General features: G+C 35.2%; 1 protein-coding gene across 5 annotated transcripts in view; it reads left to right on the plus strand.

The window, feature by feature from the left end:
• Positions 1-26318, plus strand: part of CADM2 (cell adhesion molecule 2) — a 595909-nt gene that overhangs the window by 371054 nt on the left and 198537 nt on the right. For 2 of the 5 annotated variants that reach the window (XM_021541238.4, XM_021541252.4), the window contains exon 2: positions 20956-20982. The exons of the other annotated variants lie outside the window; for them this stretch is intronic. In XM_021541238.4, the coding sequence (XP_021396913.1) occupies positions 20956-20982 (27 nt within the window). The remainder of the gene's footprint in view (positions 1-20955; positions 20983-26318) is intronic. 5 annotated transcript variants of the gene reach the window in all.

The raw sequence follows: 26318 nt of genomic DNA on the forward strand, positions 1-26318 counted from the left end.
CCTCAATGTTTGCTTAGTAATGTAAATCACCCTTAACATGAACTAGTTTGCAGTTTTGTGTGAAATGAAAAAATGATTTAAAAGTTCTAACCATGGAGCTATAATTTAATGGAGCAAATGCTGCTCTTATCTCTTTATAATCTCCTGAAACTCTGTATCATCTGTCTAATAACCTGTTTGTAATTCAAGAGAAAAGGCTGCTTCTTATAAAAATTCTTAATTTGCCACCAGAGGGGGAAAAATTCCTTTTATACACAACACCACTTGAGGTTCTGTGCCTATTTAAATCTTAATTCCATCAAGAATAATATCTATAAATCCTAATATAATTTTATAATGGCTTTTTTTTAATATCAAAGTGTTCACAAATTGTGACAATTAGTAAATATTAGAAGAACTGTAATTGTATAGGGAGATAAAGTATTCTTTTTCTACTGCAATCAGAAGTCATATTAGTGTCTCAATGTAGTCAATATGTAATTTATTAATAAAATACCCAGGGTGAAAAGTTGAAGATGAGTTCATTGCATGTAAAATGGAGTGACTCCAAGAAACTTGGAGATTCTTGGGTTCCTCTTGCACCCTGTCCCAGTGTTCAACTACCCACATGGAGAAACTTTTTCATCTTCTGAAAGAACAACCCATGATAATAACATTTTCTGGAGTACCCAGCTCCTCTCTCGCCCAAGGATTCCATGATAGCACATGTGTAGAATTTATTAAAGAAAAACACCCAGCACTGATGGTTCCAATGCTCTCAGCACGTGAGCAGCTTCCCTGTCCTGGGTGTTACTGTGCCAGGCTTGAAGCTGACACATCTGCAATAACAGAGTGCTAAGAGAGAAATAATGCTTGGAGTTTAAAAAGAGTTATAAAACAGGTGGAGGTTAAAGGATGGTGGTGCTTTCTTATGAGCCATAGCACAGCCTGGATATTCTACCACATTCTGCTGACTGCACACTGATTTTATTTTTAAAGTCCTCACAGCCTTAGGAACAGCAAGAATGAAAACTCTGAGCTATCCCCACTTTACTGATCTACTTTTATTTCCTCATCCTTTTTTTCATTCATGGTAAATGCATATTACTTTTTTTCCATGTCTACAAGCTGATTTAAAAAAAGATTTTTCCTCTACCTGCAAATTAAAGGAAGTTCTTCTTGCATTGTAACAGAAACTTCTTCAGAGTCACAGAACCGTTTAAATTGGGACAGACTTCAGGAGTCATTTGGTCTATTCCTGGTCAAGACATTTTCAGTTGTCAGAGATATATGAAATTCAACACTAAAAATAAGTGTATGTATGTTTTTTCTTCTACATTTGACATAAAAATAATTTATAATTCCTAGAATAAAATTAAATAATCAGCTGCTATAACAAAAAATGTTTTGACCAAGCTCCTGAATTTTAGTCTGATGAATGGAGTGAACAAAGCTCTGAATCTGAGTATCTGTTGAAAACTGTCTTTTATATAGATCTGTTAATAATTCTGAAGGTTACTCTTAAGCCCAAATAGATAGGATAACTATTAATCTGTTAGAACTAAACCTATCATTATTACTTTCAACAATAAGAGGGAGGTGGGATTTTAGATTTTTTGTTGTTATTGTAGATTACTCTTTTAACTCTCAAGAAAAGGAATAGAAGGAACTGTTTCAGAAAACCTCTTGGTTTAGTTTGTTAATTTTGTCATGTTTCTGTAGTTGAGTTGAAAATTCCTCAGGAAAAAAGTGAGTTCCTGTGGTTTTTCTTTTGTTTTGGGTTTGTTTGGTGGGTGTTTTTTGTTTGCTTGTAGGGTTTTTTTACTATATGAACTCTGAATATAGATATAACTTACAAAGTACAGAAACTGCAGACGGAGTAACTCAGGCACATTGTGCTGATGTGGCTGCAGATGGCAACTTCTGAAAGCCTTGGAGGCACGGCAGGATATTGAATCTAACTTGAAATGCATTTACTCAGGCCCTTGTTATAGGAGTTGTGCAAAGTGTTTGCAGTCAGTGGTGCTGCTGTCACTTGTTTGTGGGAGCAGACTGTGCCAGAGGTTGAGGAGCACATGGCCTCGCTCTCAGAGCGAGCAGCTCTCTCCTGGCTGCTCTGTGCAGTAATTGGAAAGAAAGCAGCCATGTGCCCGTCCTCAGCAGCCTCACCGACATTCCCGTGGCATCTCAGGAGTCAGGGATTTTCAGCTTTGGCTCCTTAATGATGAATGTCTTACCAGTGGTGATGAGGGAAGAATCAATAATGCAGCCACCTGGATTTTAGCTGTGGGTCAGCTGCCAGTGAGTTGCAGTTCTTTGCAGGCTGTCCTTGGAATTATTACGTTGCAAAGTATGAAAAATTCTCATAGTGAAGTATGGCATGGACTTTACCTACTTTATTGGCTTCATGCTGCCTCACTCACCATTTCCTTTAGGAGTGGTGTTTGCCATTTCTGGGAATGTGTACTTCTAGGGCTTAGTGGTTTCAAGCAATATTGTTCAACTGCTTTTGCTCTTTTAATTTTAGTGTGTATATTCATGAAACTAGGTGCCTAAAAGTGATCAGGATGTGGTGTCATATTTTTTTTGGATAAAACTCTGAAGTTCTCCAATTGTTTATAGAGAAGTACAAGATGCTATTAAGTTTGTGGGTTTTTCCTTTCTTTGTCTTTTCTTTGTCTTGCCATTTATTGTGAAGCATTATGAGATGTGTTGTCTGGACTCATTATTTTTCCTGCTAAATACATGGACACCAAAAGGGCAGTCAAATTTTGTACAATTTTATGCCTTTACACATATGTGTTTGTCCTTCCACTTTACCTCCTTTTTATAGCTTTTTGCTGGATAAAACACTCTTATTCACATTTCCTAAAGTTTTAGTTTATTGAAGTGTTTTAGCACAGAGGAAGATGTAGAAATATTACAGCAGGAAATAATGCATGCATGCATGCACTGCCAGTGCCCAAATATATTTTAAAAAATAGAAACACAGCCACTTCCATACTTAGTTAACCCATGGATTTCTCTTGACAGTGGCTAACAGGTTAAAAGGTGGCCAAATAACACAGCTGACCCTAACAGTTAGCATTTATGAGTTGAAGAAAATGCTATTAGTAATAGTTCATGCTGGACTTGGAGCAAAGGGATTCTATTTTGTACCCTGAAGCATGAGATTTAATCACTCTTATAATCATTGTCTTTGCTTACAAAGCTGCCACTGTTGTTTATCATCAGAAAATTATCCAACCCTCTTAAAAAACAGCTTTAGTATTTGTCTCAATGAACTTTCACAGCAGTAACTCCATAAATTAATTAAACACTGCCTTGGAAATTGGCTCCTTTTTGCAGTGAAAAGTTTAACATGATTTCATAGTAGCAGATTTTTCACACTCAGGGAATAAAGTTCAAAAGAAATTGGATAGTTTAACTATGTCCGTCATTATTTTTTTTTATCCTTTTTTTCACAGTTGATAAATTAATTGACCAATTACATGCATTAAGTGGGCTTCATCCTCCCATATCCCCCTCCCCCCAGGCCCTCACTTTCTTTATGGGTTAGTTCACTCCAAATATGCAAAAAGTCTATAAATTCCAGTAATCTTGTGATCTGTTTTAAGTTGCTGTATTACTGATACCCTATTTATGATTGTCAAAAGTATGTTCTTCTAAAGATAAAATTTGAAAGTTAACCTTCAATCAAATTCAGCAAATTCACTGAGTTAATTAACATCATCTTAAATATCTCCTGTTTGCAGATGAAAGTTTCAAGTTGTGTGCTATTTTTGTTTGTTTTTATCATGTTAGTATCAATTTCTATTTATGACACAAGGTGCAGATTATATCTGAGAGCTATTCAGGGTCCCTGATAATAACTGTAATGCATTTTATAAAATATTTTCAGATTAAAGATGTGAGGAGAGGTTAGTATGTGGTTTTGTGAGAGTGAAGTACATCACAGTTATAGTTAAGTACAATGAAGAAATTTAGATGCTGATTAAATTCAAAAGGAAAATTGAAGCCACAACAGAAATGTAAAGAAATGGGTTTCAGCTACATTAGTTTCTTCATTAAATTCTCCGCGTAGTTTGAAATGTACTGGCATAAAAGGGGAGGGGGAGTCACAAGTGCTTGGGGGTTGGACAGAGGAAAGGAACATTCATTCAGATTTATGGTTACTTAATTCAAAATGGTCTCAAAGTAAAAAGGCTTAATGTTAAAAAAATGTATGATGTCAAGATTATTATCTTCTGATATTTAGTGCTCCTTATTACTATTATACTTTTATGTCTCTAATGTCTTCTCCAGTGCTTTGAGCTTCAGGTTTTAAATTACCTGGGATTATTGTTAATATAGATTTTCATGGAATTTTGATGACTGTGCACTCAGCGTGGCACTAAGCTTGAAGAGGACCTTCATCTGTCTTTCTTACATATAACTAAATAAGTACAAAAGACCCTGTGTTCCTCTAAAGCAGGTGCTTTAACCCTTCCCAAAATCTAGCATAACAAGGAGTTTTGTACACTTCAGTGAGCTACACAGCTTTTAGAAACTTAAGTCCCTGATAAAACTGCATGTCGCTTCTCAGTAGATGGATTCCTGGTTTTTATGGTGAAAGTATGAAATAGCATTTGGCAGTTTGGGGAATAAAGTCATGGCATTGGCAGCCAGTGAGCAACTTCCTGGAGGTTCCCTTTGAGCTGAACTGGTTTCCAGCATAATTTACGTGAGCAACAGCTCAGCCACAGGTGATACCTGTCAAGAGACAGAAAATCTCATGGCTGCTTGCTCTGTTTCTTAGAGATTCTATTTTATTTCTCTCCTATCAACTTTGGGAGGTGGCTGTTTGCTGTGACAGTGTTGGTTGTCTGTTGATTCCTGGATCTTATTGTGTGAGTCATCACTTTGTCTGGGTAGCAAGTCTTTGAAGCAATTGGGTTTATTTGTCAAGAATATTCTCTCTGATAGCATTTCTCGGTTAATTTATTTTATCAGGAGTCTATAATGTACAATAATCATCCATCTTGGCTGCTAAGTATATAATAATATGTGCATGTGACTACTGATAATTGCAACATTACAGGATGCTGAAAAATGCAATTTCACCTAGCCAAGGTTGATATCAGATTATATGGGTTATTCTAGGGCTATTTCCTTTTTTCCATTTATTTTTTCTAAATCACTGTTATTTTTCTTTCAGTAATCTAATGGTATAATTATTGCTTGATTCATAGCTTACTAAAGTCAATAGAAATATCCCTGTCATATTCAGTGGGTAATAGACTTTTTTAGCCTGAATTTTGCTTCTTACATGAATACTTTCTGTTCAAATACCTCTTCATTTGTTCATGCTGCACAGGTCAAATTTTTTCCTTCTTGCCTTTTTTCTTTGAATGGCAGATTACAGTTCTGATTGAAAATTGTATAAAATCAACTGAAAGACTTGTTTTCTTTTGCTTGGAAGACAAAAAAAAAAAAAAAAGGAATAGAAGACTTACATCATTTAAGGAATCAAAATGTTAGAATTGTAGAAGGAAAACCTATGTTAACTAAAAATGCCAGTTTTCAACAAATAAATGTATTTATTCATATGATTCATTGTAGAGGTATTTTTTCACGGCTTCCAATAAATTTTCTGATCAACTGTCATTGATATGTACTTTATCCATGTGTTGCATATTTCAGTTTATGCAAAGGAATACTCGGTAGTGAAAATATCTCTGGAAATGTTTGCCATGTGACGAAATATGGAAGGTCATGCAGTGTTGCCTCTGTGCAAATGATATTTCTGTTGGTTGTTACAGCATAAGAAATGCAGAATTAAAAAAAAAACAGAAAACTACTGAGTCTGATATGGATTCAGCACTTGTATGTTTGCCATAAGTTGTTTTAGAGCCCAAATATTTATACTTGTGTTACTTTCTGGTTGACAGCTTCTCACACAATTGATACCAGCATTTTACCTTGTGACACTTTTTTGTCAGCATTCTTTTTGTTTCTTTGAAGGGAATCTAATTTGAAATTGATGTTTGAAACAATACTGAGTTTAGAGTACTTGGTTTTTAGTGTAGCTTAGTAGACAATGTGCTAACTGTTGAAGCTCTTATGTTTTTCTTTTTGAAAGTATTGTTATGCACTCAAACTTGTCAAAATATTGGTTAAGCAAAGAAAATACCATGGTAATCTCTCTTTTTTGTATGTGTACTTCAATTGTAGGTTAAAGCAGAAAAGGAAGGAGGAATAAAATAGTCTTCAGCTAATGTTTGTGTAGTTTTCAGAAATTGTTCTTTAAAGCATCATCTTTTCCATGTTATTATTTTTATCCTGGAGCTACTTTTTTCCTTACTGGGAATCAGTACTAAAATACATGAGAATCTATTTTACTGTTAATGTGCCACCTGACAGTTTAACCAAATATTTATGTGGTTTTCATAGTGATATGAGGTGAGAAAATAAAAATATTTATCATTCATGTGATAACAGGCAGAGTGTCAAGTTGCTGTGTCTGTCTTGATCATTTCCGACTTCAGAACAGCATCACCAAACTTGGTTTAGGTATTTAGTTTTTTTCAGTCTGTTTTTAGACAGACCTGATGCACATATGTAGAACACCAGTGTTTGGTGTTCACCTAATTATTTGTCTGTTTTCAGAACATCACTTGCCAGATGTACTAAGGTGATCATCAAAAACTAAACTTAATGGACAAAAGATTATTTCTAAAAGTATATTTTTTGCTGTAAAGATTCCTGGTTAACTAGGAAGATGTAAGGCTGGGGTTTGCCTGGGCAACACGGTCTTATTCTCCTCCTTTAATAAGCAAACAAAACAAGTAAAAAACCTTTAAACTGTTAATTTCTGGTGTGTTAGAACAAGTTATGGCACTACAGTATTTGCTTTGCCTATTTTACTTTTATATTTGAGGTAAGATTTGATCATATGATTCATAAAGTTCAGTTTATAACACTTAATAAATTATTCAGTCACTCTGACTAAACTTGCAGTCAGACACTATTTTTGCTTTCCTGATGGTATTGGCTATAATAATTTGATACTCTGGTTGTGCTCTTTCCATGCTTTCCCAATTATAATCATGCACTTAAATTAGAAAAGAGTAAAAACAATAAGAGAATTTGTTGAATGAAATCCATAGAAATAGAAATATAAATATCAACAGCACCTTCTCTGGTGCTAAAGGATTTTTTTTCATTCAAAGGATATATTTGCCTTGTGACAAGACAGCATTTGTTTTATTTAAAAGTGATGAAGGAATGGGAAAGTTAGCTTTTGCCTTGGTAAAAGCATAATAAAACATCTCTGAAACACAACTGGACAAAATAATTTTCTCAAAGTTTATTTCTTGACACTCTTGGAGCTCATCAATCCAAAGTATTGTTTTCCTTTATTTAAATAATTCTAACTTACAGGTTCTTTGCCACTGTGTAGTTGTAAATCTAATAATGTGATTGAAATTGCTAGATAATCTTCTGTCTTGAGGTTTTCTTCATTGTGTCTATTATTAAACCCAGCTGTTGATGCTTTAGAACAAACTGATTTCTGAATTAACTCTGCATTGTGTTCTATAATAATGCCACTTCTGAAATATCATGGGCTGATCCCAATTTACTTTTTGATAATTAAAGGCTGTCTTTATTTCTATCCAAGTTGCCTGTTTTATTTCCCAGAACACAAGGATGTGATTTCATTCATGCTGCTCTAGGGGGTCTGAAGTTGATAATCATTTTTCTACATCTGCCCCCATCAGTGTCATTTCTTAATATCTGGTGCTCCAGCATTTTTTCTTGGCTTTACTCATTAGCATTCACAGAGTTGGTGCTATGTTGTGCTAGTCTGCCATAAGCCATTCCCTATTGTTTGCCTGAGAAGTCTGTAGAGGACCCCTCATGCCTGGAGTACATTTCTTCCTATTACCATTTTTCACATAAACTCTTCCTTTCATAATTAGTGTTACCCTAAAATCATGCATTACTTAAGTATTTAAATAGATTGTGTATTAATTAATATGAGCATCATCGGTCTCTTTGTAGTGTCTGATGAATGCTGCATATACTAATTACTAAATTAAAGTTAAGGACTTTAAAATTAAGGCCTCAATACAATATATTTTGGTTAACTTATTCATGTGCTTCTCGTATCTCCAAATAAAAACGATACATTTTTCCTTTCAAAAAGCCAACTAAACAGAAAAAAAGCTCCAAAGCAGATGGGCTTCAAATAAAAAATCTGACCTGTGATATGTTTCAATATGAGGTCATACATAATGTTTTGCTTCTTTCTTTCATCAAAACATGTCATTGTTAAATACGATAAGAGGAGCATCTCACAAAAATTTAGGCGAAAAAGGAAAAATGTAAAGGATTTACAGTAAACCCCCGTGACAATTTAAAAGATTTATATTTTTTATCCCCATTAAGGTTCATTTCAGGTCATTCTAGGCTCTTAACAGTCTTTTTAAAATTAGTATTGACCTCAATTTATGAGAGTTGTATGTATTTCCCCTTGGCAAGAGCAAGAATTTTAATCTGATCCTACAGCTTTTTCCCTTGCTGACGTAAAATTCTTATCCATTTGCTAATTGAGATCTTTGTGGACTGTGTGTGTTTTTTTTTTTTTTTTTTTCTTTTTTTTATTCTTTTGAGGGATTTTTGTGGTAGTTTTCAGTGTAGTAGCAAACCTGAGCAATGGACCTGGCAAACAGTGATCTTCACTTTACTAGTCAATAGGATGAATAAAACAAAGTGTACATTTGGTGGCCAAGGTGTACCTATTTGCTTAAAAATGTAGTGGCAATATCTTTCATATTAGTGTTGCCTTCACAGAGCAATTGCTTTTACCTGCTTGATTTTAAAGGTTGGGCTCAATGATCTCAGAGGTATTTTCCAACATAAATGGTTCTGTGATTTCACATAGCTCTGTCTGAGTAGGTTAAATCTTTACACTACTTGCCAATGGGTTTTCTGTTTACTTCCTTCTTTCTTATATAGGATTTTCCTCTATTATCCCTCAAGAGGCAGCACTGTTAGGGTGCTGTGTAAAATTTTCAGACAAGTGCTAAGGCCCGCTCAACAAAACCATGCGTCTTATTTATGATGTGTCAAATTACTGTTCTGAGAGTAGACCTTTTAGGTTGCATTCAGCCTTTAATTTGACTGAATTTAAATAGCATGAAACGCTTTTTAGTTGGAACTTGGCTTGCATATTAGTCTCTCATTTCAATGGAAAACATTCAGATGCAAATACGGTTTGTTTGGACTGAGTACAAATGCCACTATCATGACTGATGAAGGCTTTTGATCACACATCTACAAACTGAAACCTTAAAAAAGGAAGAGGCTATTTGGACTGGCATCTGCAGTGCCATGAATTATTTAGTTCCCATTATTCATAAATCTCTTTAAAGAGAAGGCGTATGAGGTTTTTAAGGAGGAGTAGTCATAGTTGTGTTGCCAGTTTCTATTTCTGCTGCAACTGACTGCGTGTGCGAACTTCTTCTAAACTGCAAGGATTGTGCTGAATGGGAAAGAGCTGAGTGGCTGAAATAATCAGAAACAATCCTCAAAGGATTCTTTCGTTTCCTGGAATAACAGTGGGGATGTTCTATTGTTCCCGTCTACTTTGGTGGGCTCCAAGAGGTGTACAGGAAAAGAACATGCCTGTAATATTTGCTGAGCTATGCACTTAGTTGTTAAGGACCTGGCTGACTCTTGCAGGGCACTTGTTAACAGCCAGAGTTTGTTCTGTACTCGTTCACTGAACTACAAATGTCTTTGGGCTGTGCCCTGACAGGCAGGCAAAATTAGCAACACTGCCCTCCTTCTTGTGTTCTTTCGCTCCCTATCTTTCATTGCCCAATGCTTGTGCTACAAACGGATGTCATTCCAAAATATTTCCTCTCTTTCCAGTGAGGATCGAAGCTAAACACTGGGTGTAAACACTATTCTGCTCTAAAGGGACTCTGCGTGCTTATTTAGCTCAGTGTAATTGTGTAATAATGCTGTCTAGAAGATGCATGTTGGCAGAGATGTCAAGGAACAAGTTAGAAATACCCAAAAGTCTTGTTTATTTGCCTTGCAGACTAGTTTGGTGTCTAGAGGAGTGAGAGATATGGGAGGGGGGTGTGTGTGTGTATCCATTTTTGGGATTTGTTGGTTTATTTTTAGTAGGATTTCAGACTGCATTGCTGAGGAATACCTTGAGAAATTACTTGCTTGGCACATGTCCTTTCAGCAAGTTATAAAATTCACATTGGGTTTCAAAGTGACTGTCAAGAATTAAATGCAGCTGCTATAAAACTCAGAAATATACAGAGTTCACAAATCATTTATTTATCATAACATATTCATCATTGTAGGAGTAGTAAGAATAGTTTAGTTCCTAAGTCTTAATTAAGAGGATTACCTGAAGTATCGCTCTGACTATATTTAGTCTTAAATTTTCTAAAATGATTTTTTTTCTGTTATTATTCAAAGGTTTCTTGAAAGTATTTAATCTTGTCATATTTCCACATTATCAGTTTTCATTTTCAATTGATTGTGCACATTTCTTTTTTACCTCCCTGTATTTTAATTTTTCCTGTTGGCTTTGAAGAACTGTGTTTATTCTTTTGGTCATCTATAATTTTCAACTTAGCTTAGTATATTAACTCGCCACCTATCCTAGACTCAGTTTTTAAAGATCCTGTGCTACATACAAACCAAAATCCTTCAGTCTTTTATTTTTCGTTCCACCAAAGCAGCAGAACTTGCAGAATGTTGTTTTTCTCCCTTAATTTATTTCTAGCAGTCACTTAGAAGTTCTTGTTTGGTGCTGCATCTACAGTGGTCCCTGGACCATTGTTGATGTTACTGTTTGCCAGCTGCTAGTGCTGACTACAGTTTCACTGTGAAGACATACCCAGCTAAAGATCTTCTCTAATAAGTCCTTATTTTGATGAGTCTCTGATAAAACTGAGCTGTCCATGAGATGTATCTGCTCTGGTTTTGAGCTATGGCCAATGTGTACATCTGCTGTAAACATAGATCAGTCCTTACATGATTCTTACATACAAACAATTTCAGTACAGTGGCAGCATAATGCAAGGAGGAATAGAAATGTGTTTAATGCTCAAAGCAAATCAAAATGGGCCTCTTTTCAGTATTAAAATAAATTTAAATAAAATAAAAATATTAAAGCAAAAACTATTTGGTACAATTATATTTTTTTCAGAAACTTTCATTTCTAATCTCTCTAAACAATGTTTGAAATTATGAACAGATACCCTGTTGTTGTTTTTCTTTTTTTTCCTCTCCGAAAAACATAGTGGCTGTTTTATGAGTTTTCATATTCTAAATATGCCAGGTATATGCTTGTAGTTTCTGGTATTAATTCCTCCATCTCATTGTAATTATTGGCTTGTGTTCCCTTATATAAAAATGTGTGGGGGTGGGCATGAAATCTTAAGTCTGGAATTGTGAATTTCTTCGATTTGTGAATTTTCTCCTGTATTTTTAATAACTGTGAAAAAATTGTAGAATAGCTGAGTAACTGTATATTCAGCACACAGGTGAAATTTCAGCTATACAATGCAAAATGGTGTCAGGTCAAAAAGATCAATAGTAAGGATGAAATTTATCTCTGGACTGTGAAGTCCTATAAAAATAATTCCTCATTTACATGTCTTACTCAATCTACAAAAGTCCTGCTTAGTAAGTCTTGCCAAGGCGGCGTCAAATTTCATATTGGCTGACAAAATGGTGAAGTGTTATGATTCCTCTCTTTCCAGTATCGGAGTCCTTTATTGTAAAGCCACATATAAAGAAAAATATAGTAATTATCTTTATTTTTTTGCATGATTATGAGTAGCAGATGATAAGAGTTTTGGTTGATCTTTCTTTCTTTTTTTGTGGTTTTTTTTTTTAATAACATTTAAATAATAGCATTATGATAAATTTGAAAGGTTCACCTTATGTTCCCTATTATCCAGACTGGGATAAAAACTATAAATAAATCATACAGAATGCCATGTCTTTTCCTAAAATGTTTATGAAGTTGAATGACAAAGTGTGTGTTTGAAACAGTCATTTGAATGTGGTTTGTACTATTTTGGCTAAGGGTTTATTTTTTTTTTGTATTTAGAAATCTAAAAAATACAATATTTGGTTTACTAATGGATCTGAAATTCCAGTTCTTCAGTTATAGAAATACTTAAATTTAGGTCATAGATGTCCATTTGAACCTAAGAAAATCCAGTTGTTTGAGATCTGCACTGAGTTTATTACAGAATTTTTTTTTTTCATCAATCTTGTTAGTTTTCTAAGTTTGTCTCTTAATATCTGGAAAAGTCTAAATGGATAATTTTTGGGGAATAAAAAAAAAGAAATCTTATTTTTTTGTTTAAGGTTTTAACTGTCTGCCGTTTAAGATGTGTGCTTGTTCCCACATGCTTCAAGCATTGTCCCAATGATCCTTAATACAAAGATTAACCTTATTGAAAAGGCATTTCATACAGATTATTTGTATGGTTGTATTGTGACAGCTCTTATATAGAGATACTATAGGCTAAAATTTAAAATAAATAAATAAATAGGGAAAGTAACCATGCAAAACCCACCAGATGCCTTTTGATAAACATGTTAGAGCTTGCAGTAGATGATTCAGTTGTAAACAGAGGTAATATAAGGAGATCCCAAGCTGTTTGTCTGCACTACTTACTCTGGATGATACGGGGGTTTTTGTAGGTTTTTTTTTTTTTTTTGTTATTGTTGTTGTTTGTTTTGCTTTTTTATTGTTTTGGGGTTTTTTTGTTTGGTTGATGTTGGGTTTTGTTGTTGTATTGTTTGTTTGTATTTGTGTTTATTTCATGCAGGTTGCATAGTAGCTTATTTTCAAATACAAGAACCTTTAAACTGTTGTGCGCTATCTGACCTGTGACCTGTGACCAGAAAGGAATGTATATGAACATGGTAGGTCCAGGAAATTTCTATTTGTGATAATGTAGGATAGCATATACTTCATCAAAAACCAAACCTATGTAAGACATGAATGTCACAGGTTGCTCTTGGATTGGGTAAAATGGACAAGGCATTATTTGAGGTTTTTTGTATGTATTGATCTGCAGATGTGAGAAGAGACAAAAGCTCACTGCTTGCAGTTGCTTGTGCCCGGTCACCTGTTTTTATACCTTTGTTACCTGGTGGCAGACAAATACTTTGCTAAGTGTTTCCAAGGATCTATTCCTTTCTCTTTATTCTGGAAACCTGTTGAAAGCAGGAAGCTGGGCATGTTTGTGTGTATGCACATTCTGTATGACTAGCAATTTTGAGAGCTTTTTTAAGGGGATGGATGAATGAAAATTCAAGCTTTTCAAATATTTATTTTAAGTTCTGAAACAACTATGAAAAAGATCTGAAAGCAGAACTGAGGACTTGTACCTCTGCCTGACACAACCCTGATCATACGCTATCACAGTGCTTAATTCTACTACTCCAGAGCTGTCTTTACACATATTTCTTAAAACATTCTGTTACCTTAGTAAAATGAAATATAAAAATTGTATTTGCTCTTCTTCATGAGCTAAATTATTGATTTGCAAGTGAAATTTCTGTTTTATGTAAACCCAGCTTTTGATAAAATTTCTTAGTAGCGACTTGCATTGCTTGTAGAAGTTACATGTCCAGCTGTATTAAAACATGCATAAAGTTGGCATTTTGGGACAGGCAAATAGTCTTATCTCAATATTTTTAAGAGGACCATTTAGTGCATGATTATATTCATCTTCTATTTTCACTATCCTGTAATGTGATGTGTTATGTGTTTCCAGCTGCTAATGTGGATCAGCTACAGCTGGAATCCTGAACTCCAGTGATGTTTAGATTATAAGATGCTTCTGCTGATCTCCATCATGTCAGTCATAATGAGTATTGAGAACAAAATTACTATATTTATACCCTACTCTTCAGAAAGAAAATGGAGCTGCATGTTTTTCAATATTTTATGATTAGTATTGCATAATAAATGTTGTTGCATGTGATAATCTAGTCACAGTTTTAAAACCGAGGAAGGCAATAGAGTGCAACTTGAAAAACTTATCTTGAGAAAGTTTAGATTATTTTTAAGAATACAACAGGAATAATAAATCTTCAGGTTTGCAAAGAGTTACATTAAAGAAGTATACATTCTGTAATTTGAACTCCTGGAAGGTATGAGATATGTGAAGGAATTGCACCAATCTGCTGCATATAATGGTGAAGTTATATAACAGCAGAACAATTTACTTTTGAGAGGGGCAACTGAATGATGTGATCTGGAGAGCTTTTGAAGTCCCCACCACCAAAGGTTTTAACACTTTGTCAAGCAATCTGTTAGGAGGGGTCCAAAGATAGCTCATGCTTGAAACACGCAGGATGCAGTGGCTGACATCCTCAGAATCCTTCCAGTTTTCATTTTTGTCCCTTTTTCAGTTGTATCTTCAAGACTATTTTATGTTTCTGAGGGAAATTACCTGCTGTCATTTTGGGAACTTGTGGTGCAGATACAATAATGTAGAGATAGAACACAGTATAAATAGAATAAAAAAAGGTCACATGTTTGAATTCCATTTAGTTACATATGCATGACTGCACAGTTTTTTAATGGTTATATACATAAAGAGAGAAAGCTTGTCTAGGAATATATGCATTCTGGTTAAATCTGCAAATGCCACCATCTGATATTTTAGGAATCTCCATGAGAAGAGTGTGCAGAACTTACGTATAAAAATTATATTCACTACAAAATGCAAAGACAGAGCAATAAAGGGAATCAAGGGAAAGATCAGAAAATCAGAAGCAAATAAATTTAGATCCCATGTTTTTGTGTCATTTGTTGGCCACTCTTTAAGTCTAAGCAGCAATGACTTCCTGAGTTCAGGAGACTCCAATTCCCAGCATGAATTTCAGCTGATGGTGGTGGCTTCTTTCCCCTTCAGTGGCTTCTGGAAAATGCTGGTTTTGAAAAGGAGGATAGGAAGGATTGTACATTGCAGCACATGTGGGTATCTTTGAATGGATCTCTAGTCTGTGAGAGCCTAATAATTTGCATTATTTTCTGGAGGAAATGATCCTGCTACGGCCTTCTGTCACACAGAGGAGATTTTCCAGTCAGAGATTCAGAGCTGGCATTTAGGTGACCTAAATGATCAGTGATAATCCGTCCATTTATCCAAATGGAAAAAATGAAGTTGTTGTCATCATCATCATCATCCTAAAATTAAAAAGAAAATTCTAAATGTAAGCAGTGTAAAAATAAGTAGTTTTTTGTTGTTGTTTTGTTTTTTTAAAACTGGTAATCTGAATTACATGTTGGATGTGTTGGGGAGCAGGGCTGTGTGGTTGTTGCTGTTTCTTTCCTCCTACTTTGTGGGGTGGGGGATGTTTATGCTGGTTCTCTGATCATTTTTCATGATGCTAAATGATTTTAAGGCTGGAGTAGATATAAAGATGAATAAATGCATCCATGTGACTGGTGATTTGTTCATTTTTTATTAAAGAAGAGAGGACCTCCAGAACTGCAGGAGCTGTAGGGTACTGAATCTGGGAGAAAATCAATGCAATGTACTTCATGAATATGACATTTTCTTGTTTATTTTCCCTAAATAGAGTATTTAGTTGTTATAAAATTTAAATATTTTACAGTTTGTTCCTCTTTCTTGATCTTAGTGCATCCAATAGGTGAAATGAGAACAAGAATCACCTCAAACATTTCACTTTCCTTTTTCTTTCCCCTTATTTTTTGAAATAAAAGATTAGGTTAGCTGGATATCTGGGGGAAATGCTTTTTTCCTTTTTTTTTTTATTTTATTGAGCTATTGAAGTAATTGGACGGATGTGGTTTTCTCCAAAGACAAAAGACAAAACTCCAAATCGAATAATAAATCACATATAAGAGAAAAATAAAATAAAAGCTATATCAAATCTGTCTAAAAGTGTCTACAAAATTGAACAGTGTAGAGCAGCTGAGTGTGGAGAAAATATTGAACAACTTGTAGCCACCATTTATCAAAGAATGTAATTTAACAATTGTTGGCATACAAAAAGCAAGAAGTCAGAAAGATGTATCACAGAAAATAAAGCACAATATATTATCGATATTTGAGAGCAAGGGTATATTAGGGTTTTTGAAATTTGAATCTAGGTTTTTACATTCAGGCAATGATTTTTTAAAAGATTGTTTTAACAATACAGCTACAGCAGGATTACTTTTCTGATTTAAAAATGCCCTAAAAACATTACTTCTGTGAAATTTAGCTGCACCTGGCAGTTTTCCTCCCCTTTCCAGATCTCTCATAGTGGGACTCTCCTGAGATCACTGACCTTGGGTTTTTGCTGTTCTGTGATGCTCTCACTCACAGACCTTTCCCTGGTGGCCAACACTTTTGTTTTACATATTCTGTAACCACAAGAGCCTTCAAAAAATACAATACTGTGTAACCTTGCTAGAGAAAATAGAGGAGATTTATTTCTCAGCCTTACCTAGAAATCTAGTAGCTCTGTCATGCCTTTCAACCTGACTTCTGAAAATATGGTCTTTCTTCCTCTGTAGTGGTTTTAGTTTGCTAATTTGAGATTTCCCAGGCAGTGCACCAATTAATGTGATGGGTTCAGTGCTGGCTAAACACCAGTGCACACACTGGAATATATTTACTCATTTCCTGTTATGAGATAGGATTAGGAAGAAGGCAAAGCAGGCTCAAAACTTTAAAAGGATATAAAGAAAAGTTTATTAACAGTACCTAAAAGAAAGAATAATAAGACTCAGAATAGAATCTTTAGAACACTTCTCCTTCCTCCTACGACCTTTTATTTCCCACTAACAGTGTACAGAAACAATTCAGTCAGTTTAGAATAATCTTTTTTCAGTTCACTTAGGGAGAGGAGTCCCTCTTGTCAATTTTTGGAGACTTCTCCATGAGAAAAGCTTTCTCTCATCATTTCAATTTCCATGAATAACAGCCGCCTGGGTATCTGCAATTGTGAAGTCCCTCTCATCTCTCACAGTTTTTTCACAGATGTGTTTATGGGGTATTATTTTAAAGATGAGCTGTACAAGAGCAAAGGTTCTCTTTAGCTATCTCTGAGATCATCTTCATCCCTGGGAACAGAGATGATCTTCTCTCCCTGGGGGCAAAAGGGTCTCCATCATTCTTCTCTTTCTCTCTGTTGAAACTTCTCATGAGATCACAGCTACTTCAACATCTGATTACTTTAGCATGGAGGCCTTTGCTCATATCTACAATTGGAACACTTCATCTCCCCATACTTTCAATGAGTTACAGGGAAAAAGAATCTGATGTATTAATTCTTCTCCATAGCTTTTCTAGAAGATTTCAGCCCCAAAATCAAGGCATCTCCTCATCCCTCCTATCTGGGACTTGACTCTTTCTTCACTGACCTTGGTGTCTTCATGTTGTTCCTCTATGTGTTCTCACTCTGTCCTTTTCTCTCAACAGAGGGAGGATTGAAGGTCTGCAAATCTTATCCGTGCACTGAAAGAGTTAGTATCTTGCCTGGTGCCTGCAGATTGTTAAGTGACCTGGCCAAGATGGGGACAGGCTGAAAGGAGAAGAGGGCTTCCGGACATTTTTTGTCTTTAACATGTGTATTCATAGAGGCCTGTCCAGCTTTCTCAGTGGTTTAACAGATTGTCAGTTCTCAAAGCTAATTGCTGATTGGGTTTTGTCAGACATGGAGAAAACTGAGAGCAGCTTCTCTTAGAAAGTCACTTCCGTGAATAGCTCAAGGGCAAAAGCTGCACACCTACTTTGTCTTTCTTCTCTGGTCTTTAAAATTTTCCTTAAGCTCCAAAAAGGTGACTGTTCACACTTTTCTGTAGTATGCTTTCCTGTCCGGAATAATTTTCCTAAGACAAGAAAAATGCCCTTACAAATGTTCTTTTTTTTTTTCACATATATCTCTGAACACAGGGAAATATCAGAATCAATATCCATTTATTGTTTGACTTGTTAATTTAGACAAAGAAAATATGGCAGCCATACACAGCAAATTCCAGATTTTAGGTTATGTTGTGCCAAAAAATTATTATTGGCCAGTCCTAAACCATTTTATTTGTATTACAAAAGTCTCAAGTCAGTGTCTTGATATATTAGTATATACATTATACTACTTTGAGGTGAGGAAAACACACTTCCTTGAAGATTTTCTTCCTTTTGTCAGCAGGTAAAAAAGAGAATGTGTTATGTGAAATGTGGCTAAATCGACTGACTTGCTGAAGATTTAAAGCAAAAGTGGATCCTTTGACTGTAATGTTGTTTGTTGAAACCTCAATCTTTTATCACTGACATGGGGCATAAAAAGCTGAGTTTTCCCATATCTGATGCTCCAACTAAAATCTCAGCTTCCCTCTGCTAAATTTCAGTCTTGATGATTCTCATTCAAAACATTTGTCTATGCTTGTCTTTTATGGCTTTACATGTAATATAAGAGGTGGGTAAAATTTTTCAAACATAATATATATATAGGTTGAAAATTGTCTTTTTTTACAAAGTGACAACGTGAGTAAAGAGGCAAGAGAGGAAAATTCTTTCAGCTTTAAAAAAAAAGAAAAAAATACTTCAGTGATACCAATGAAAGGGAATTCTCCTTCATGCTAAGTATCAGAAAGATGGAAACAGCTGCAGCTAGTTGCCTTCTGTAGGCAGAATTATATTTTGTAAGACCATTTTCAGCTAATTTGGCTGTTGTGCAGTTTGAACTTTATGAATTGACTTGTAATTGGACCATGCTGTCAATGGGAAAATTTACAAGTATTGAACATGACATTTTTAAGAAGGTTACTGTCATCTAGTCCTCTATTAGTGGGTTTGCAGAGAGTTATAATTGGCCTAACAAGCCTAGTAACCTGTCCTACTTCCAATTATATTGTACAATCTCATTTAATACTTTCCTTTATTTACTGATAGGTAATAATTCTCTGTCTGGTGCACACACTTCAAAATAAAGCTGTCTCTTCATGGAATATGTGGGTTCTTTTAATATACATACATATATATTTCCATACACATAAATTATATCACTTACATATGCATATAACTATGTGTATATATATTCTGAAGAGTTCAAGTACATATATTTTTTAATATAAGTACTTATATGTAGGCACAGTTTTTTTTTTCTTTTTTATTCTGTTTAATTAAGTACAAAGTCTCCTGTTGCTTTTAAATTTTTTGGTGCGGACAGGGAGATAGTGTTTTCTCCAGACCTTTGTTAAGCTTATGGGTTATTCTGGCTAGAAATTATAATACATTCATGTAGATGTAATTCTCAGGACTGAAAAAAAAAAAAACAGGGGAAGCATAATAAAATGAACAGGTTGATGAACTCGGTGCATTCATTATCAACTTAGATTTGCATGAAGGAGAAACTGTTAGCTTCTTATAAAATTAGAATGGCGTCATTAATTTTGTTTACTACACAAGCAATTTTTAGCGTGTGTAAGATTTACGGGCAGTTTGCAGGTGAATACGTCTTGTTAAACAGCCCTATGGAAAGAGTTCTGCAGAAGCATCTGCACTCATTGTAGCTCCCCAAAGCAGAATTTTTTTTTGTGTTGCAAGGAGAATGTTGACAAGTCACAGTGGTGAAACTGGAGATAAAGGAGGGAAGAGTCAAAAAATTAAAAAAAAAAAAAAGATGCAGCTTATGAACTGATATTTTGATGCATTTGTAAAGTTAAAGGTTTCATTTTTTCAACAATTTCTTCATACATGGCAACTTGGTCTTCGCTGCTACACACTCCTTGCTTGTTTTAGTAAAGACTGACTGGTGAGACAACAGACCAAAAAATAAATGAAACAAATCAAGCAAACAAACATTTTAGATATGAACAAGAGAAGCAAAGCCACCAGAAAAGGGTTTGGTCTTTCTCCTTTTCTTTCATGTCTTTTGGTCTCAAGCATTGCTGCTTTTGAATGGTTAATGTAGTTTTGCCCTACAAGAAGGTCCAGCAGAAGAAGAATTACATATTTTGGTTTTCTTTTCTTTCGTGGAGATGCTCTTGAATTAATGCCTTCTCACAGTGTACTTGAGAATTTAGAGAGGTTTGGATGATCTTTTTGAGTAATTTAAGTTATTCCATTAACAGAGTGATTCCATTCTAACTTTGCATTTCGAGTAATATTTTCTTTCAACTACATTATCCTTGAACCTCAGAAAACAGAAAACAATGGTTCTTTTTATTTTGGTGATAGTGTGGTTGTTAGTGAAACATTTTAAACTACAGTGTTTGTTTTTGCTACCCTGCTGGACATGAAAAACTACTAGGATGAGACTGTGTGGATTCAGGACACACAAGGAAGGCTGTAGTATCTGTCCCAGTTTCTGTGAGTTTGAACATTGGTCACTGTTGGTTAAATTATCATCTGTTCCTTTTGGTTTGCATGCTACATTAGTGTGCAAGAACAATCTGAAATTATAGGTTTCAATTAAGAAAAATAGTGATTGTACAGTAGATTATAAATCATTTGCATATCTGCAGATTAAATTATGCTTATTTGCATCAGCTTCACAAAAAAATGATATTTCAAGAAATAAGAGCAAGGGGATGACATAAGATTTAGGTTCTTCAGAATGTCATTTTGGCAAGGCAAATTGTGCTTTAAGTTAGAATTTACTAATGTGTGTGCATTTGTTCTCACCTACTTGTGACTAATGATCCGTGATTTTTCTGCAATCCTCACCATGCTTTTTTGAGTGTGTATTCTGGTGTATTTTCCAACTTCTCAATGCAGGGTTTCTGACAGAATTATAGATCTGAACTCTCTCACAGCACAGCAGTGTCTCTAATAAATAGGTCAAATAATCTTAGAAACGGTGTTTGTTAGCTTTGAATCAATAGTGATGAAGTTTCTCTGTGTTCTTGCTTGCTCAAACTTCTGTCTAATCTATCTTTGTTCTCTTCTTCTTGTGCAATCTTTTCCTTGCTTCCAGTGGCTGCTACAAAGAACAAAGCTAGAGGTGAGTTTCTGCCTGCACCCTTCAATTTGCATTGCATGGCTCTGCAGCCCACGCGTTTTCTCCCAAGGTTGTTTCTGCTTCTCCAAACAAAGAAAAATAACTTTAGGTCCTATGGTATGATAGATCAGTTCTTTAGAATTTCATAATTATGCCTAAATGCATTGTTTATCAATCAGCACTGCTCATGCTGTATTTTGTTAATTGCTTTAATTTGGGAAGTTTTCAGGAAAAAGACAAAACTAAGTGCTTTGTAGTTAGATTTCTGACTTGCATTATAGTAATGGAGGGATATTGATGGCACTTTAATCGAAATGAAGATATTGCATAAAAATGCTCATAAATATGTAAATGTAATTTATATTTTTTATCTCTAGTCATAGTCATAAATATCTGAACAGAGAACAATGAACTCCTAAGTGTCTCCTAAGCATTTCCTGTCTTTTCACACTAGTATAAATGATCATCACTGTTCCTGATAGCATACCAATATATAGAAAGGCATACTATGATATCTGCAGAGATTTATAGCTTCAGAGCAGCAAGGTGATTGCCACAAATCAGTGTGACAAAGAAGTAAACCTTTCAGAACTAATCATGTAAGGTCAGCAGTGCTGTAAACCATTTCCTGAATTTTAACGAAGCAGTGATGTAGCAAATGTAACCTGAGGGGGTGTATTTTGACTTACAGATACAGATAAATCAATGCATACATGGTTATATATACAGATGCATGTGCATTTATATGTATGAACATATATTTGCATATAAAATAATGAAAATATGTATTTTACTATCATTTTTATGTTATTTCTGGTAGATAAGATTGAGTTGTCTGATAATTAAACATCAGATTTTAACACAAAAATCTCTGCTAGTTTACATGTATTTTGGAAGTTAAGTTTCACAATGTTTGCAAAGTTCAAATCCATATATTGGTTAGCTTGAGGTTGTAGAACAATAATAATAATCAAAGAAAACACAGCCAGTTGAGAGTGTTTATGCATTAGAATAATTAAACCAATAATTAAAATGCAGCTCAGGTTTGTATTTTTTTTAAACCCTTGCATGGCTTCTTGTAAGATCTTTTTCTCAGAAATTTTGCATGCATTGGGTGACATGAATGAGGGGAGTGAACAAAGTCAAATTCATCTATTTGCCTATGCATGCTTTGAAATTTGCTTTACTCCTTTCTGTACTGTTATGTATTCAGCTGTGGTGCTGAGTAACAGCGGTCAAGACTTTGAGACCTTCGTAATTAACGAGAAAAGCCCAAACCAAAGCAACATCCACAGAAGCGACTTTTCAGCACAAATAAACACAATCTCATCAGTATTCAGTGATTAGCTGATACTGCCATATATTGCCATTCACACAGAAACTGTCCTGGAGGCACAGGAATTGTAGGATGAGTCAGAATTACTCATGGGTGCCACTCAGCCTTAGCACACCCTTATTTCCGAAGTGCACATGCATATTGAATGCACAGCTGAAACTCTATGTACTGCAAGAGGTTTGACACTGATCTGCCTTATCTTTGGAGATCTCTTGCTCAGCTGCACAGTGCCTTCAAGAAGTCCTTGGCTTTTCCTTTGGAGCTGAGCAGCCCTGTGATGAAAGCACCCAATATCCACAAGGAATTCAGTCATGCAATAGTTCTGTCTTTTACCAAAAGCTTAGGAGTTATTTTATAATCTCCTGTGGTGGAAGACATGAAGTAGATGATGCCTTACTGCTTTCCTCATTACTCTGTCTGAGCAGCAAAGAAAGGTCTGTTCCTCCTTTTCAAGTCTAACACTTAACTGGGAAACAGTTCTTCTCTAATACAGCACTGGAAACATCAATTCACAACTGAGATAATTCTCAGGAGGAGTTTCTCTTTTGGCACTTATAATATGAAATCCAGCAGTCCTTTATGCCTTCGCTCTTATGTATGGGTCTTCATCTTTCCTTTCTGAAAGTCTGGAATTTGTGCTGCCATTTTCAGCAAGGCACAGTTGACCTCATCCCTACCCTAAGATCTGAGAGTTCCAGAGCACATTATTAAATGATATTCTGTGGGATCACCTGTCTTTAGTTTGTGCATTGTTAGCATGGCAAAACTCCTGCTGGTCTCCGCTTCCCTCCCCCTCCTTGTGGGATTGTCTGTAAGCTGAACAACAGAGCCTTTGCTCTCAAACATAGCATTCAAAGCTATTTCCTGAAGTATTTTCTCAGTCTTTGTCAAAGACTGCTTGTATTAAGTGTTGTAAAGCAGCTGTTGAACTGCTTTAGCCTTGCTTTGAGGCACTTAGAATCAATTTAGGTTGAAAGGTCATCTGGTCCACAGGTCATTTGGACTCAGCTACCCTGTAAGTAAAACCCGCTTAAATCTGTTTGCTCACAGCCATAGAGTCAAATTGAAGTATCTCAAGGATTTCACAGTTCCAGGGTAGATTTACACTGTGATTGCTTGACTTTACCATGGTTTTCTTTCTTAGACTTTTGATGACCTAGAAGAAGCTGCATGAAGTTTTTTGTGGTCTCTAAAGTAGATGAATACTTGGATTTTGGACAGGACAGATCTTCCTTTGGACTCTTGGGCAGATGCTGCCACAGTATGCTTATGGGCAGAATACTTTGGACATTTCCAAGAAGCCTAGTTCAGAAGGGTTTGAAAGGGTTGGGAGGAGAGCAAAATGAGACATGAAAATGGTCATTTATGGCACTTAATTTGATGAAGCAGAAATTGAAGATCCCACCTGAAAATCTCAGACTATCAGACGTTTTTTCAGTGCATGAATATTTTAAGGACTGTTTCTTAATACACCAGATGAGAATTGTTAACTTGATCTCTATAAATGGACATTTCCTCTAGCAGAGCACCTGTTTGAAGACTGATTGACCTCTTAAGTAGTGTTATTGTGACAATTTTGGGACAATATTGCTGTAGATTTCTTCTGGCAGCAGTTAACAATAGTTTCCATCCTGGATGATCTTACCAGATCTGCTAATGATGTGTCAATTTTCAGCCAGCAAGTGAGAGAGAGGGCCAAGTGTCTTCATTCAAATGTAATTTGATGAGGAATGGAGTTCTGCCCTCCTCATTTTAACTTCTTTGATACACCCCGAGTCATCTACTATTAAGAAGTTATTGCCAGAGCTGTCCCAAACCTCCTGTAGTTAGGCAATTGGTTTTTAACACTTCAAAGCATAAATCAGAGTTTCTGATCATTTTCATTGTGGGGTTTGTTGTTTTTCTGTTTGTTTGATGGCACTTTTTGTTGTTCCTTTTTTTTGGTTGAGAATACTGAGGATGACTATGGCAACTTCTTATAGTGAAAAAAAAAAAAATATAGAGGCCAACTTCTATTGCAAGAAGGGAAAGCAAGCCCTCCAGAAAGATCTCTTATCATCTGCTTGTTTAGAAGTATAACATTTCTTCCCCTTCCTAAGTCTCCTGTGGCCTACAGATTAGAAATGGTGACATTTCCAACAAGATTCCTAAGTCCCCAAGAAGAGACTTCCTGCAGAGGGGAAGATGTGACTGCTTGAATTTTGCAGTGTTCATACTATCCAATGTATATAAAAACCTATTGGATTGGTAGCTATTTCTGACATGCTTCTTTCTCCCATTTTAGTTGTATATGAAGCTCTATTTTTAATTTTTTTTCTTAGGGGAAATACCATTTGTATCATAGTGCCACTGCTTCTCATAGCAAAGTACTGCTGTAGTACCTACAAAATGCTATATTCTCTCTCCAAAACTAGCATAAAAGCTGTACTTCTGATGGTTCTAGAGGATGTCCTTTTAATGGGAAATACTGTCAACCTTTATTTTCTATTTTAGTATTGCAGTTTTAACTACTGTAAATGCCTTGAACTCTATCTCACTTGCCTCACAAGCTGGATATAACAGCACTGTTTTTTGTAGCCTGGTACTTATCCAGGGGATTTCTGGCTTGTATCTTTTTCTTAACTTTTATTGCATCTGTATCCCAAAGACACTCTCTTTATTTTTGAGAACCATGAAAAAAGATTTTTGTTCTTTCAGTCATTTCTTCTACAAATGCAGAAGTATATTGTTTCTGCCTTACTTCTAAAAGAGGAGACTGTTTATCCATCAGAAACATAAGATTAAATTTATCTTTAACAATGCTACTTAAGGCTTACATCTCAGTCTGTAATATAAATCATCACAGTGGTTGATGCACTGTCTAAAAGCATCTTATCCAGGAGACAAAGATCACTCTGGACTTTATTCACTTGATTTACTTTGTTTGTTCTCATTATGTCAATGAAATTGGTATCAGCTTATTTTAAGCTTAAGTCAGGAGGAATCATGTGAAGAGTGTTGTACAAACATAGTCTGTTATCGCCTGGATAGTTGTACATTTACATTATCTTTTAGTTAAGAATCAGATTTTTTTTCTCGGGAGTTCACCTGATCTTCATCATTGGTCATGTTCTACCCAGCCATCTCCTTGATTTTCTCACAGCATGTGATCAAGTTTATTGTGTGTATTCTACATAAGTATATTTGTAGATATGTAGGTAAAGAATAGGTTTCATTCAGATTTGACTGAAAACCATGCAAACATGTCAACACAATTGCAAGATATACAGGATCTAAACCTACTAGTTTAAGTCCTCTCTTCAGTACATGTACTTAGGCAAGCATATTTTCTATTCAGAAAATTATCATAGAATTAAGTTAATAACACAGCAGCTGTCCATGTAAGGAGCAGGATGAAATGAATGTACACAAAGGAGACACAAACACTACTATTTGTCTTACTTGCATTGCCTTCATAAAGTTCTCAGCTATTAGTCAGGCATTAGCTTTGCTGTTGCTTTTCTTTCCTTTCCTTTCTTTTTTATTTTCTTTTTTTTTTTTTTTTTTGAGGAATAGCTAACTCAGGGTATCATCTGCAAAAATGACACTCTGTAACATATGATGGCAAAAGTTGCAAACAAGTGGAAGTGTATAGATGTTGAAAGTGTGAATCCAATATAGAGCCTGGGGAAACTCCATAAATCAGTAGTTTGGAAGAGCATTTATTTATGGTTATAAGCTTTCACCCTTGAGACATGTAGAAATAAAAACCTGTCATATTCCACCTTTACTACAAGGTCATTACAAAAAACTTGCCAAGACTGTTGTAGCAGCATAGCGGGATCTGAAACCTGATTGAAATTTTTCAGATATTCTACTGCTATTGAAGTAGAGGAGCTCTGCTTTGTAACATCTTATGATGTTTTTATTCAAAGTACAGTTTCAACTTCTAAAGGAAGAATTTTCATATGTCACTTTAAGGTATTAAAAGCACTTTTAGTATTTGTAAGTGATTGTACTTTCA

This window comes from Lonchura striata, chromosome 1, assembly GCF_050655825.1.
Source record: "Lonchura striata isolate lonStrDom1 chromosome 1, ASM5065582v1, whole genome shotgun sequence".
Taxonomy (NCBI): Eukaryota; Metazoa; Chordata; class Aves; order Passeriformes; family Estrildidae; genus Lonchura; species Lonchura striata.